Source organism: Thunnus albacares, chromosome 1 (genome assembly GCF_914725855.1).
Source record: "Thunnus albacares chromosome 1, fThuAlb1.1, whole genome shotgun sequence".
NCBI classification, from domain to species: Eukaryota; Metazoa; Chordata; class Actinopteri; order Scombriformes; family Scombridae; genus Thunnus; species Thunnus albacares.
Window position 1 is genome coordinate 1,827,885 of NC_058106.1, and position 16,245 is coordinate 1,844,129.

Below are 16,245 nucleotides of genomic sequence, written 5' to 3' on the forward strand. Positions count from 1 at the left end.
CCTCTACATTAAAGGGAGGGTACATAATTTTTTGAGTTTTTATATCATTCTAGCTGCCCATATAGCTGCCCAGTAGTGTTCCATATGTATTCAAATCTGAAAATTCAAATTTTGGTCTAAGTATGTATGTTTTAGCATCAAAATGCCATTTTCCCAAGCTCTCCTAAAACCTTTTTGGAGCTCCAGCTCTGCTCCCAGCTCTCACCTCCAGAGCTCCCAGGACTCAGCAGCTGTCTCTCCTGCCGCTCCATCCAGTGCATTTATTAACATCTCACACACTCAGACTGAGCGCTGCCACATCGCTCATAGTATATCTGGGCAATTTCTCATGCTGTAGTAAGTCAGTATGTTAGGAAGACACTGTCAGTGAACTGTGTGTGTGTGTGTATCACTGCTTTTTGGTTGAGTGGGCGTTTCCATTTGCAAAACCTCGAAAGGAACGCAGATCGAGTCACCCTTTATACTACAGAAATTATATAAATTATAGCACAATTCTGAGGATTAAGTGCACTTTTTAAAATGACAGAACCTGCATTTTCTGATTTTATTATTTGTGATATTTTCAGATTTTTTTCTGAAAGTTGTTGATAAGTATTTTTTTCAGTGAGTTTTGGATGTGAAACAATTCAATTTAGTGGCAAATGTAGACCCTAAAAAGTAGCCACTCACATTTGGCTAAAGGTAGACCTGTTACTACCCACTGTGGCATGATGTGGTAGAGCATAGTCATACCTATTCATTGACAGAATCATAACCAAAAAAGAGAGATATGGTTAGATAGAGACACATTTTAGATTCTGGTTGGTAGAACATTATAGGATTACAGGAACTGTCAATTTATACAACCTAAAGGCTTAAACAGATATTTCTTTATTACAAGTTTTGGCAGCAGTTAAACTTTTTTTATTTTTATTTTATATGTATATATGTCACTTCAAATTGAAAACAAGAATAAAAAAGGGATGAGTTTATATGTTGGACACTACCAGCTCCTTGGAAGTTTTTCATCACAGTAGCAGGCTATAGTTGGAACAAATCACACCAAATAAAAATTGAAAATGCTGGGTGAACCAGGCACCTGGTGGTTCACTAAAGCTACTGGACATTTTACCACTGTGCAGTAGAAGGCATCTGGTACATACAGTATTAGTCTACTTGTTAAAGCTAAGGTTGTTTTGGACCCAAAAGCAGGCACAGAAACAGAGAGGAATGGATAAGATGGGATGGTTTTAATAAGTAAAACTGGTTGTGGAGGGAAGAAGGGAGGGGAGCTGGCGATGGCAAGGGGTGGGCAGGCTGTGGAGGAGTAGTATGTCAGAACTTGGCTGGTAGCTGGGTGAGTATGGCGTGGAGTGGCTGAAGAGTGGGCTTGCAGCAGTGTAGAGAGCGATGACGTGGTGAATGAGCTGGCACTGGACAGCTGGACACAGGAGAAGTCAGATTAATAATTTGCACAAAGAGGACACAAGAAAATGAGTACAAAGAATACTGAGCGGCCGAGAGAGTAGCTACCACTGAGCTGACTGAACAATCTGGCGAATGAAGAAGAATGAAAGAAGAGCTGGAGTACTTGAGCTGTTTGATGAGCTGATTGCAGACCGGTGTGGAATTTAACCTCAATCAAAAGTGAACTAGTCTGGTCTGACCATACTTACCATCAGTGGCGGCTGGTGACTCAAAAAATTGGGGAGGACAGGAGGAAAACCAACATGGAATCTTACAACAAACCGCATCATACTATATCGTTGTCCCCCACATGATGAATCATGGGGTGGGGGGCAATTTTATATGCCAATAAAACAATTTGCTTTCAAAAACAAAAAACCCTGAGTGATGAAAAGGCTTCTACATTGAAGACATCTAGCATATACATTTTTTTTCTAAACAATGAAGTGCTTTTTTAGCTGAGTGGTTCAGAATGTGTCATTTTACCAACAAAGTGAAATTCAAATTTATAGTATTGTTGTACTATGACAACAGATTTATGTTCTCATCAGAAACAGACAAGATATCACATGATTTACATGTGTTTCAACTGAAGAAATTGTCACAAGCAAGCAGCCAGACCTCCTGCACACTTCATTTAAATTATGTTGTTCACTTTCTATTGTTGTTGAGAGGAGTTCATTTCAGAGCAGTGATATGTTGGGCTGCAGCACGGACAGCTGAAGCAGTGAGGTCCAAGGCTGCACCAGCAGAGCAGAGCTCTCCAGCCGCTCTCCAGCGCGTCCTGCCACTGCTGCACCCCCCAGTCCAAATCCATTCTCTCATTAGCTTAATAACAGTCCTTAACAGTCCTTCAGGGCTGCTACAACAAGCCAACTGTTGCGTTGGCTAACGGAAGCAGCTATCTACTGCTCGATAAAAGACATGAAATGTAACATCTAAAGCTGAAAAAAGGAAATTTGGACTATCGCTTTACCGCATACAGTTGTAGAGATTTGAAGATGAAATTTGGAAACTGTCATTGGACCAACGTGATGTCAGTATTGTATTCTGCATGAAAAAATACATTAAATTGATATAAGAGATCCCGCCCTGAGGAGGACAGCAGGAGCCTGTCCTCCTCTGCCCCCCACCACCACTTCACACACACAGCCCTTTCTCCTCCTGCCCTGCAGGTGTCGCTGTTGAAGCATTTTGATCAGAATTTCAATGATGGATTTTTTTCTAAAGAAGACGGAAAAATTATTTTTTTATATTTTGATCATCTCCCTCTTGCCTCTCAAAAAATAGAGGAGGAGCAATGTCCTCTATGGCCTCTATGGACGAGCCTCCTCTCCTTACCATTGACAGGGTGAAAAAAGTTTATATTTACTATGTGATAGAAACCAATTTTTATGTTGAATTGGAAACAAAACAGCAAAAACTAATTTTTTGATGATTCTGTGCAATTTTAGATCTGATCTGATCTTTTGGCCTTCCCTAACCCTGGTGCAGCGCAGCATGTTAACTCATAAGAACATGTGTCCCTCCTTCCAACAGGATGTTTCCTATGTTATATTGGAAACAATAGGTGCAACTGTTTTGATATGGTTCATATATGCTGCTGCATGAATAACATATTGCTTACAGAGACTGTTCAACAAAAGTTGAAATTCTCATGGAAAAAGGCATAATGATAATCTCTATGCTATTTACACTGTGTGACCAGAGGAAAAACAACCTCTTATACATTGTAATTCGGTCCAATACAACACCACTACTAAGCATGACCTAAAAACATACCATAGAATTGATCACACAACTAAAACTCAAAATAACAAAAGTCTCTACAAAAACATCTTAGATTTGTCTTGCAACTCATTGTATGTAAAGTCTTCTGATCAATTTTCCTGACATACTGTTCTGGCTTGTATATCCCCTCCAGTGTATTTGCAAAATGCCACACAGTCATATCCCCAGGATCGTTTGTGACATCCTGTGTGTCTGACATTTGCAATGGTGGCAATAACAGCTGCTCCAGCCTGGAGGCCTATGCCACTGAGTGTTCTAATGCAGGAGTCTGCATTGACTGGAGGAATGACACCAATGGGCAGTGTGGTGAGATATATATTCAGTATTGTAGGCCTACAATAATATGGATGTTGCTTGGATTTCTGAATGATATAAACACATCTCCATTTTATAGAGCACAAGTGTCCAAGCAACAAAGTGTATATGGCCTGTGGCCCTGATGTAGAGCCTACATGCAATGACAGGTAAAGTATATGTCAGTACAATATTTTTTTGTTTGTTTCTTAACATTTACTCACCACTTACTTGACTTAATATATTCATATTTCTGCTGTCATTGAAGCACTGAATTAAACTATGTTTAATAACATCAGTATCACTGATATCCACATGAACATAATCCTGTCACCCAGAATTCTAATCACATTCAATACTGATGTTCCACTTGGTGAGTGAGTTTCCCACAAGTACTTATAGAATGTCAGATCTTTTCCGTGCAGTTGATTAAATACCTATAGTCATCTCAGAGCAGAAGGAAAGATGTTGTATTTAATCTACAGTCTGGTTGCAGAAGCTCCTCTTTCACTTAACATAAATAAAAGAGGGGTGTAATTTTTACACACTGATGGCACAGCAGTGGTAACTTCCTTCGTTATTTATATTTTCCGATACACAGGACCGGTCAGGATCTAATGGTAGATAATGTTCTGTGTTCTTCCAAACAGCAAACTGGAAAACTATTAACTCACAGATCAAAAATTTAACAGTAAAATCATTTGTCTTAATGCGGCTGTCCTTGACTCTTCAGGATGAGTCTTGAGCTCCATCAAGACCTGACCTGTAATCAAATATAAACTCAGAGCTACTGCTGGCCAGTGCAGGAAAAGCTTGAGGTGCAGGATACTGTTTGGGCGCAACAGTCAGGAGAAATAAATAAAACATAAATACATCAAAAATGGCACTGATATGTGCAGAGTCAGAGACAGAAACATCCTCCATATTTTCAGTGGATTATGTTCACTTTCCACCTGTTTAGACCACTTTGATGGTAGAGGATCACATTCACACCTCTCCAAAATCCTACTTGCTTTACACACAACTGGCCCAGTGTGGATACATTCATTATTTACAGTATTTAAATATTCAGGCAAGACACCTGGATTTAATGGTAATTGACATTTGTGCATTTTTCTAATCACTAACTAGCAAATTTTCAAATCCTATTTTGTATTTGTTTGTTGAAAGATATGAGGACTGTTAATATTTTTTTCCGTTGGATTTAATAAGGACTACTATTTTGCATATAGACTTGGTTTTGTTCATTGACTGTAAAGACATAAATAGATATGCAGAGGAGGATCAGGACTGCCAGCAGCTGCAGCACTAATATTAAATAACTGCCTGTTCATTCTACTATTGACAGCATATTTTTGGTGATGTATATTCATGTAGGTTTATTTTTGTTCTCTCAGAGACGTCAGCCTCTCTCCGTTTCACCTTTTGCTACTTTTGAAGGGGATGAAAGGAGTTATTAATAATGTATTCAGCCTCTGTTCCACTTTGAACCCAGCTATGCCTGGTTTGCGCAACCACTAGTAGTCACTAAAATTGCAAAAATGTGCTTGCCCTTTCTCAGGAAAATAGAGCCCAGAGATGTCATTGGCACATTTTACTGTGTATTGTTAACTTTCATAAAGATATGTTTTGATAGATGATCGGAATTTTTTTGTTGTTAGTCTCCACTCACAGGTCCTTGTTGTTTGACCATCCCTCAAAACATTTCCAGGTCCTCACATCACTATAAGAATAAGTAATTCTATTTCTGACAACAGATACAACAAGAAGTTCCAAGCAGAAAGTGGGGCATCTGCTACCCACTTTAAGGAGGGTTGCTTCTGTCCTCAAGGCACCACCTTATTCAACACAGTCTATGAGACATGTGTTACCTCCTGTGGTAAGAAAACCTGTTTTGACTAGGTCATGGAATATTTTTCACGATATTTGTCACAGCTACAAATATAAGAACATTTGTTTCTCTTTGAATTTCAGATTGTATTGGATCTGATGGAAAGCCCAAACAGGTGAAAACTCTGCCTAACACATACGTTCATCTACACTAGCAAAGCATGAGCTGTGTGTCTTAACTGGTTCCTTTCTCTTAACCAGCCTGGTGACACATGGACAAGTGACTGCCACACCTGTGTGTGCGACAAGGACTCCATGAGCGTCCAGTGTCAGCCTGTTCACTGCCCATCAGTACAGAGCCCCATCTGCAGCAAGCCTGGCCAGCAGCTGGTCAACAAGACAGATGGCTGCTGCACAACACAGTCATGTGGTCAGTTATAGTGTCACAAAACCAAATGTGATTCTGTCACTTTGTAAAATTACACTTTTGGGGGCAACAAGGGGAAATTGTTTGAGTTGATGGCGGTAAAATCTACCTCTGAGGTCTAGTCTAAACGTCTAAACCACAGGCTTTCTTTTCATCGGATCTCCACCTGGTATTAACATGCATTTGGATATGTTATCTGGATCAAAAAAGACACAGAGTAATGTAGGTGTAAAGATGTTGGTGTTTTTGAAGTTCCAACAGAGCCAGATTAACTGTTCTCCCCTGCTTCCGGTCTTTAACCATGTCCTGACTCCATCTCTCTACTTCAATCACAGACATGAGATTGATATCCATTCCTCTACAAAGAAAGTGAAAGTGTATTTTGGGTGTTTAGTACATGCATGAACAAATATTTAGCCATCTCTGACTGTACTGAATCAGCTTCCCTCTCCGGTGTGCCAAAGTACCTTTGTCAGCTCAGTTGTAATACACAGTATGGGCTATTAACCTTATCAACAGTGCTCATATAGCACTAGCTCGTACTGAACTGGACAGTAGCAACAGACTGAATTTGTATTCGTTAATACCAGGTGGAGTGTTCATTTAGTCTCTCATGCAATGTCATATTTATATTTACTGATATATGTCGACATTACTGCCTTTAGGAACAAATGAGAAAAATCTCTGATACACTAGCATTAAGGACAGACTTTAAACTATCGTATTTAGGGATATTTTATAAAAAACAAAAAGTAAACAACTGCAGTAACTGTTGGGCCTTAAAGGACCATACCAGTGTTGTTTACAAATCATATGCTGCTGGCTGCTTTCCAAAGCAAACAAACATGTTTTAGATTTAAGAATGTGTTAACCTTTTATTTTATTTTATTTTATTTTGTATGATATGTATGATATGTCATCCATCGCAATGAACATCTTCCGCTTTTTGCTCAAACTTACCTTGCTAGTACAGACCAAACTTTGTAATCAATAACCAATGGGAACGTGTAACTGCCCTGCCTCACAACAATAATTTTAACCTAAATTTAAGCAGACGTAATATTCACTTTGATGTAATACTGTTTCAAGGCTCTACAGGTTAGTATTTACAGGGGATAGAGTTCTTTAAGTTATTGTTATCAAAGGCAAATTGAGGCAAATCTCCACATTCACACTTTGATATTCATCCCATACTTTTGTACCCAACAGAATGCAACATCAACCTGTGTCCCGCTCCTATCACGTGCCCATTGGGCTTCCAACTCACTGTCACCAACGGCACCTGCTGCCAATCCTACAAGTGTGGTATGTGGCAGCACATCATAACTGCTGGTGTACAATGTGTAATGCAAAACTGTATATCCTTAAGAAACATGCCACTGTGAGCTACTAAGAGGTTTGTTGGTAAAGAAATGAAAAGGTTTGTTGGTAAGAAAGAAATACACAGACATTTGCATTAGTGTAATATGTCACAGCCATATATCAATGAAAAAAGTTAGATATTGTAAAAAAAATTCCTTCTTTCACTTGCTTTATTGCATTATTTTTAAGCAGTGTCATTTTCCCATTCATATCTACCATGAAATGACTACAAAAAGTAATTTTTCAAGAGAAACGATGAATGAAATTTACCTAATCTAACTAATTTCCTCTGTTGTAAAAAAAAAAAAGGCGGCTTTAGACAGGAAAGGAAAACTCTTACATTAGCATGTGTCAGTAGCATGTACAGCTGATTTTTGGTGCATTTTCTATTTAAATGTAAAGACGAAATTATTACTTCAAGTAGAACCATACTGACCAGGCTTCAGTCCAGCAATTTAGTTTTGAAAGGAAGAAAGAGATTTTTAATATTTGTTCACAGTTAATTGTTAGAATTAAATCTGAAACAATTAATCCTCACATAAAGGATTTTAAGAACCTGCTTTAGGTAAAACACAGGTTTACTCTTTTACCTAGAATATGATGGATAGATAGAAGATTAATATCGATTCATCTCTGTGCATAGATTAGCCTACAGTAGCTCGGCACACATCTACATTACTACTCTGCTAACCTAATTCATGTATCTTTTATGTCTCTGCAGTACCTAAAGGTGTATGTGTCTATGACATGACTGAGTACAAGGTAAGCACACAGTCCAAACTCCCAATATCAATATATATCTCAGGGTACGACAGGGAAGAGGACCCAAACACAGATACAGGCAGGCAGAGCAGGTTGAATCACAGGTACTTTATAAGAATAAAAGGTCAGTGAACCAGCTTACAGTTCAGCAGTTCAGCTGATTTATCAGCACTGAAACTTTTCACCCTCATATGTCACAGTATATAATATATATATTTGATCAATACTGTAATTTAGAATAATCAGCTTGTTCCACAATAATGTCATAACGTGGAAAACTGGAGAGTGAGTCTGTTCTGATTTCATATTGTTATAGACACAATAAAACACATGACTGACCAGTCACATGACTACTATAACAGTTACATGAGCAGCTGATCCCAGAGCTGTGTGGGAGAATGATCTAATTAGCACTGCTGTGTAAATAGCACTCAATGCTGTGAGCAGCAAAAGTCAACCTGCACAACGCGACAAACTGCTACTTCCAGTGTAGACAGGAAGTTAAAAGAGAAAACAACAGTCAGAGCACTTCCTTGTTACTGAAATGCATGAAGTCAACAGGCCTGCCAGACTTAGAAGAAGAGGAAGATTGTAAGATTGAAAGTGGGAGACAGAGAGAGACAGGTGAGCAGGTGTCACCATGACAATATCAGAGTCACACTGCAGGTTTGAAAATACAGCAACTATTCAACGAAGCTCTAAACTGGAACAATCAAATAACTTAATGAACACTGTCTTTTACAGGTTTGAATCATAGTGAGTCTTAGTTTCCTCTGAGAAATGTTGATCCACCAAAGGATAAGCTGTTTTTTGATGTCCAGTGTGTGCATGTATTCTGTATACTCCTGACAAGAAGCTACACTGACTTTCACTCAGTTCCTTTAGTGCAGACCAAAGAAAAAAACCGTATCTTACTTATCCACACCAACTTACTAAAAATGAACAGAGTTGAAAGCAGGAAGTCATATGGATGGAGAGGTAACTCATTAATTGGACAGCTCAGGCATCATTCTTTGTCAGCGGTGCTACATGGATCAATATGGGAAAATCAAAACAAAGCATTTCTTTGACTTAACTGCGCCTTATGTATCCTTTTAGCTCTTCTGGTGTCACAGAAATCTCACAAAGGAATATGCGGTTGCGAGCATTATTAAAGACTGAAAGTGCACCTCATCTGTCTTAAATAAAGACAGACTGGTAGAAACAGGACAAGAATTATAGCTGCTGTCAAATAACTTCTCAAAATATACAGATTAGTACACAGGCATGACACACCTCTGTTTTAAACTGCTGTGTGTTCACTTTTTGATGTACCAGGGAAAATCCCAACAGTCACATACCTTCTATAATCGCAGTCCTATGGTTTGTCTACTTTGCATTCACACCAGAAATGAACTGAATCAGAGTTTACTTGGAAGTGGTTCTGTGTTTGCTTATCTGCACCAAATGACAGCCTTCATACCATATAGTAGCTTATTTGAACCACATAAAACAGATTAGGTGTGAAATCACCCTAAAAGAGGACAGACAGCCCCCAGCGCAACATAAGGATGCTTTATCACCTAAACGGACAGGTTCAAACTAACATGCTGTCATTCAAAGTCTGGTGTTAACTAAGCAACCACACCAAGACCACTTGAAAAAGGGGCTTCCCAGTGGACTCTGATGCAGCTGCACTGTGTGATAGTAGATAACATGAAGTCAGCATGGATTCAAAAGTTGAACCGCTATTGTATATACACAATCCATGCACTAATTGCAAGAACTGTGAAGGACACAATCTTCCATAACCACCTTCTTCATAAGCTCTTTGTGACACTAGAAAAAATAAAGACAATAGATGACTTCATGTTAAAGCTGCCAGTATAATTCTTCAGAACTGCTTGTTTGCGTTCTGAAGAACTTGTTGGAAAACCTATTCCCGTCATCAGATAAGTTGGGGCTCTGTCTGGCCAACCAAAAATACGACATTTACACCCATTTCATGTTGTGATTAGCCAGCTGTGTGGAGGTGAGAAAGGAGCCAGAGTTTAAATTTAGCTCTCTGTTACTAACTTTGTCTGTCACTCATCATGTGAACAACCGAGAGCAACACAATGTCTTCAGGGGACTGTATGAAAATATGCACATTCCCCCCATGTTCCCCCATATTTAAATCGCTTCATGCACCCCCGCCACCGCCCCCCACCCACTCATGATGGCTGGCCATTCAGTGCGATTATAGTCACTTCTGATTTTTGATGTGATCTGAGTATAAACTGATCCTTACAATTCTTGGTTTGTAACAAGTCAGTGTGAACATGAAACAGGCCAGAACTTAAAGGCAACAAAGGAGAATTGTTTTTCTTGACAAAGAACAAATGATCTGAAGCAAAGTAGTGAAAGTTTACTTGGAATCCTGAATTGATTTTTGATAGAGCTTTGATCATTGTGTATTCTATAGCCTGGTGCCAAGATACCAACACCACAAACACCATCAGAACCACCATTAGAAGCACCATCAACACCAAAGCAAAAATCAGGAACAACAACACCACCATCAGGACTGGGACAACCATCGGGAACAACAGCACCACCATCAGGACCAGGACAACCATCAGGACCAGGACAACCATCGGGAACAAAGGCACCACCATCAGGAACAGGACAACCATCAGGAACAACAGCACCACCATTAGGACCAGGACAACCATCGGGAACAACAGCACGACCATCAGGACCAGGACAACCATCGGGAACAACAGCACCACCATCAGGACCAGGACAACCATCGGGAACAACAGCACCACCATCAGGACCAGGACAACCATCAGGGACAACAATAGCACCATCCGAAGAAACCATAGAGTCTTTTAAACCTGGGCCCTGCCAGGAGTGTTACTGTGGCCCCAAAATGGATCCCATCACCAAGCTGAACATCATTACCTGCAAACCCATTGTCTGCAACACAAACTGCTCTGAAGTAAGCTCATTCACAGGACATACCAACAAACACACACATTCACTACACTTTCCAAAAGCATGACAGAGCTGTTGTATTGGATTGAATTAGATTGTATACGTGTACCTAATAAAAATAACCACTTAGTACATAAGTATGTATGCATTTACCCCATCCTTTATTTATCATCTGTTGTTGTTGCATTAAATTTCCTTATTTATTGCTGGCATTAAATATTTCCTTTGAGTCTTAGACGTATAAGTTCTGTCAAATCTTCATGTATCATGTTCCAGCTATTCAGAAAGTTCCATTAAATAGATGCTCTATTGAGTATTCAGCAGAGGAACCAGTAAGTGATTAGGAATAAGGAATTTATAAGGTTCCACTGGCTGAATATGGCAGACGAATACAATTGAATACAATTTAAAGGACCAGTGTGTAGGATTTAGTGGCGTCTAGCAGTGGGGTTGCAATCTGCAATACCCCTCCCCTCCCCCTCCACTTCCAAGTGTGTAGGAGAAACTATGGTGGCCGTGAAACTCATGAAAAATGTAAAAGGCCCGCTCTAGAGCTGGTGCTTGTCCATTCTGTGCTACTGTAGAAACACGGCAGTGCAACATGTCATCCTCTGTGGAAGAGGATCTGCTCCCTATGTAGATATAAAGGACTCATGCTAAGGTAACAAAAACACAACAATTCTTATTTCCAAGGGATTATACACTAATGAAAACATACATATGAATATTATATTCCATAGCTGCCAAGTCTGTTAGGCTAGATGCCACTAAATTCTACGCGTTGCACCTTTAATACAAAAAGAAGTTGCATCAAAAAATGAAATAATAAATAAATAATAAAGGAGCAAACATATTCCAACACAGACACACACACTGTAGCATGTTCTTACAAAGCCAAAGGAACTGGCTCCCTCACAATCTCTCCCTCACTCTGTCTCCAGGGTTATGAATATCAGACTGTACCTGGCAAGTGCTGTGGGACGTGTGTCCAGAAGAGCTGTATTATCACCACACCTGACAACACAACACACATCACTGAGGTCAGTACTGCAGCTGTGTGAGTGTTTCCTCATTTTTGATAGCCAACAATATGAGAAAGGGGATATTAACTGTAGCAAGCAAATTCTTTCTACCACTTAAACAATTTATATATTTGTTAATAAAAGTGAAACAAACAAAAACACAAAATAAATGTAATTCAAAGCTAAAAATAAGACTAGCCTTATTTCTCATTAGTGGCATTTAGGCCAGGCTGTGTTTGTATATGAGCCAAAAGATAAATCATGATCTTTGTTGAATATCTGATTTAGCTTTTGTTCTTCCTGTTGGTACAGGTCAACAACACCTTTGTACCCCCCAATGACAAGTGTGTGAAATATACCTGTGAGAAGGTCAATGGACAGCTTGTTACCAAGGAGACCAAGACCACCTGTCCTCCCTTTAACCCCTTGGACTGTGAACCTGTGAGTTGGCCTTACTTTGTCAAAACTCAGAAGTTCATACTGTCCATGTCTAAAACATAACACTGCTGTATCTTCTTCCTCCAGGGCACCATGACAACTGACACAAACGGATGCTGCAAAACCTGTAAGTTAGTAGAGTATATGTATATATATATACATATATACATATATATACATATATATATATATATATATATATATATATATATATATACAGAGAGAGATAGAAAGCTTAACCCTTGCTATGTGTTCCAGGCAAACTGCGCAGTGTCTGTGAGGTCCAGAGTAAGCAGACAGTCATTGAAGTGAACGGCTGTAAGAGCATGCAGCCGGTTAACATGACATCCTGCGCCGGACACTGTGGGAGCTCATCCATGTGAGTCTATTTAGCACCAAATTTGAAGTTCAACTTTATCAGCAATCCACAGTAATCACTAATTAATGGCATTACTGGTGTTAATAAATCCTTTACCAAGGCTTTACAGATGATTTATAAGCCATTCAGAAAAATAACTTTCGGGATGGCAGGTTGTGGAAAATCTTCCTCCAGCATCAAACTTGTTTTGTCTTTTTAATTATTCAGTTTATCAGGAAGACCCCTCCAATAGACAGTTTCACCTCTTTTTCTCAAAAACAGCTGCAGGGCATCCAGATCAATATCTATTTCAAAACAACATACTAACATTTATAACTGCAGACATCATGACTGATTAGAAAGTAAGAATTATCAAGTCTGCAGTTGTAAATGTTAGTATGTTGTTGTAAGTCAGAGATTCTCAGTTACTGATAAGCCATCAGTAATTATCCAGATTCTTATTCTAATCCATTGTCTGCAGCTGTATATGTTAATATGTTGCATATAAATGAACTTCGTGATGAACTAAAGAGCTAAAGGTTAAAGTAATTTTGATTTACAAGTTGTGTAATCTCTACAAACAGAGATTACACAATTTGTAATGCAGTAATGCATACCGGAAGTGTTCTGGTTTCCGTATGTAGACCAAGTAGTATTGACCAATCACATTTCAGCGGACTTTTGTTGCATGCAGGTAAACAGACTGTGTGGAGAGCAAGAGAAACGGAATGCCTTAGCTGAAATGCAATCTCGGAACCCAGTGGCTATCGTCTGACAACAATTAATGCACTCATATGCATATATCTGTTTATAGAAATTAGCTTAAATGTTGTCTGGACCCTCTGAAGTTGCTAATCGGACTGTAAACAACAACTGTGACACAGCACACAGAAGAGGAAGTCTTGGCCCAGATATTCATTATCCATTATCCAGATATCCGCTGGCTACACCAGAACCCTTGAAATATTGGCTGTTGCCCCCAGAGGCTAAATCGTCGTGAGACAGATAGCTGCTGAGTTCCAAGCAAGGCCCAGGGCTTGACATAGTGTGCAAACCATGGAATTACAACTTCCAGTTCTGACAGGCACCCAAAAAGCATTTTTCCCACACACAACCATGGCAAAAGGAGCAGCTGTAAAACGTTGGATATATTATTATAGCATCACAACCGCCACGAAATTACTCGTTTCACTATCAGAATTTGATCCATTTGGTCCGATAACATTTGGAGTTCTAGACTCCAAATGTCTAGAGCAGCACAATTGAAGGCTAAACCAGAAGTTAGCCGTTTCAGCTGGCAGAAGTCTCTGGTGCACATGCTCTATGGGTGCATGGGGCCCATAGCGTATGCTCAATATGTTTTCATCGGGGTAATTTCTTTACAGTGGGAAGTGGCTTTTCTGGCGCCATGTGCCACTTAGCGACTTTCATAGGAATGAACGGGGCCCTGCCTCCGACACTGTGTCAAGTTCTCTTTATACACCCATGGTTCCGAGATTGCAAGTTTTGTCACTCATGGCCACTTTGACATTTCAAAAATGTATTTGCTGTTGGGAATACTAAGAGAGTCCCCAGATTTTCTGATCAGTTTGTGGTCATGATAAACAAAATCCTACTTAGACACATTATGCACCATGTGAGCACAATATAAACTAAAATAAAGATGTTAAAACTGGATTTTGACTCAAGGCCCACCAATAAGACCGGACCACAGGATTAGGTAATAATGCAAAACCCTGTCGTTGACTCACTGACTGTTCAATAAACTGCTGTGATCTGTACATGCTATGTGGGAGAGGATAAGAGCTGTTGTCTGTGTGCGCAGGTATTCTGCAGCGGCTAACATGATGATGCACCTGTGTGAGTGTTGCCAAGAGGCCACCACCAGTCAGAGGCAGGTGGAGCTGACCTGTGCTGACAGCTCCAAGGTCCAGCACATCTACACCATAGTGGAAACGTGCAGCTGCAGCAAAACAGAGTGTGTGCAGAGGACCACGCCCAAATCACAGCGCCGCCGGAGACGCTGATCACTTACTGCTTTACAGTAACTGATCAGCTGACTGAAACCTTACAGACACTATGCAAGACTTCAACTTAAACTTTCTTTCTCATGTCAGGTTTTATTGTTTATAGCCCAACATGTGCTATTTTTCCAGTGTCACAACATACTACTGTGATGTAAACTTTCTTAGTTTAGGATTTTATGGGTGATGATTATTAAAATTATATTTCTGCAATATGAACACTTGCATCGACATTCTTATTGATCCTGGCTGGAATGATGAACATTGACCACCAGGAAGAGCAACATTTTTTATCATCTGCAATTTAACATTAGCAGTTTGTTTCACAAACATTTTGATGATAGTTTGACATTTTAGAGGATGGTACATATTAAGCTCTAGCTAACACTGGAAACAGGTCTCTGGAGGTCACATCATCTAATTGGCGGCAGCAGTCACCATTGAGTCACAAATACAAAACAAAACTGGAAAACAAGTTTAAGACCTAGACAAAGACACATAACACTGAATAAAATGACTCAAACAGCAATAGTTTTGGAATGACAAGTGAACAGTCACAACTATTAGACAACATCTCTTAAACTAGAAAATGCAATTTCTGAAGTGCAGTGTGAATGCTGGCTGTTGAAAGGCTGATGCTAAATTGGGTTGATGGCTTTAATTTGGATTAAGAAGCAGCTGAAGGAGTATGAATGATTTGGAAAAGTGTGAAATGGGTGGGTCAAAGTAGGAGATCTCAATCAGCTGTGTTGAATAAGCTCAAAAAGTATGAATGTGATTTAAAAGTTGAATAAAACTCCTATTGTATGAAGGATGTGGAATATTGTAAGGTTTGAGTGGAGTGTGGATCAGTAGATAAGAGTTGAAAATGCACGAAAAAAAAGCTGAAGCAGTATGAATAGTTGGAAAAGTGGAAAAGGGATGAAGGATGTAAAATATAGACTCTGCAATGAAAGAAGTTCAAATGGAAGTTTTAGAGCATGGACTTAAATGAGCTTAAGTGCACTGAGATGAAGTTGAGGTTTCCTTTAATTGCCTTTGTTGGAATAGAGATAAAACATCAGCTGAGGTCTAAGCCCTGACAAGAGTAAAGGAAACACTGGTGCAGGTCTGAATGCTTGACCAATACAGTGAGGGGATCTGGTGGTTCTGTTATGCTGTGGGGGGCATTTTGCTGGCATGGTTTGGGTCCACTTGTCCCCTTAGAGGGATGGGTCCCTGCAAATCAACACAAAGTCGTTCTGAGTGATCACCTTTATCCTATGATGAATCATTTCTATGCCGATAGGAGTGGTCTCTTCCAGGAAGACAATGCCCCTATCCATAGGGCACGAGGGGTCACTGAATGCTTTGATGAGTGTGAAAATGATGTGAATCATATGCTATGGCTTTTGAAGTCACCAGATCTCAACCAAATTGAACACCTATGGGAGATTTTGAACCAACATATTAGACAACACTCTCCACCACCACCATCACAACATCAAATGAGGGAATATCTTTTGCAAGAATGGTGTTTATCCCTCCAGTAGA

At 39.6% G+C, this 16,245-nt stretch overlaps 1 protein-coding gene across 1 annotated transcript in view; it reads left to right on the top strand.

Annotated features, from left to right (window-relative positions):
* The window catches only part of LOC122986258 (mucin-2-like), a 58,293-nt gene extending 43,374 nt beyond the window's left edge, over positions 1–14,919 (top strand). The window contains exons 35-47 of the mRNA XM_044357433.1: positions 3,371–3,543; positions 3,632–3,701; positions 5,289–5,410; positions 5,506–5,537; positions 5,623–5,791; positions 6,998–7,093; positions 7,872–7,912; positions 10,356–10,874; positions 11,812–11,910; positions 12,205–12,333; positions 12,418–12,457; positions 12,589–12,709; positions 14,514–14,919. Coding sequence (XP_044213368.1) covers positions 3,371–3,543; positions 3,632–3,701; positions 5,289–5,410; positions 5,506–5,537; positions 5,623–5,791; positions 6,998–7,093; positions 7,872–7,912; positions 10,356–10,874; positions 11,812–11,910; positions 12,205–12,333; positions 12,418–12,457; positions 12,589–12,709; positions 14,514–14,715 — 1,813 coding nt within the window. The 3' untranslated portion in view covers positions 14,716–14,919. The remainder of the gene's footprint in view (positions 1–3,370; positions 3,544–3,631; positions 3,702–5,288; positions 5,411–5,505; positions 5,538–5,622; positions 5,792–6,997; positions 7,094–7,871; positions 7,913–10,355; positions 10,875–11,811; positions 11,911–12,204; positions 12,334–12,417; positions 12,458–12,588; positions 12,710–14,513) is intronic.
* The last annotated feature ends 1,326 nt before the right edge of the window (positions 14,920–16,245 follow it).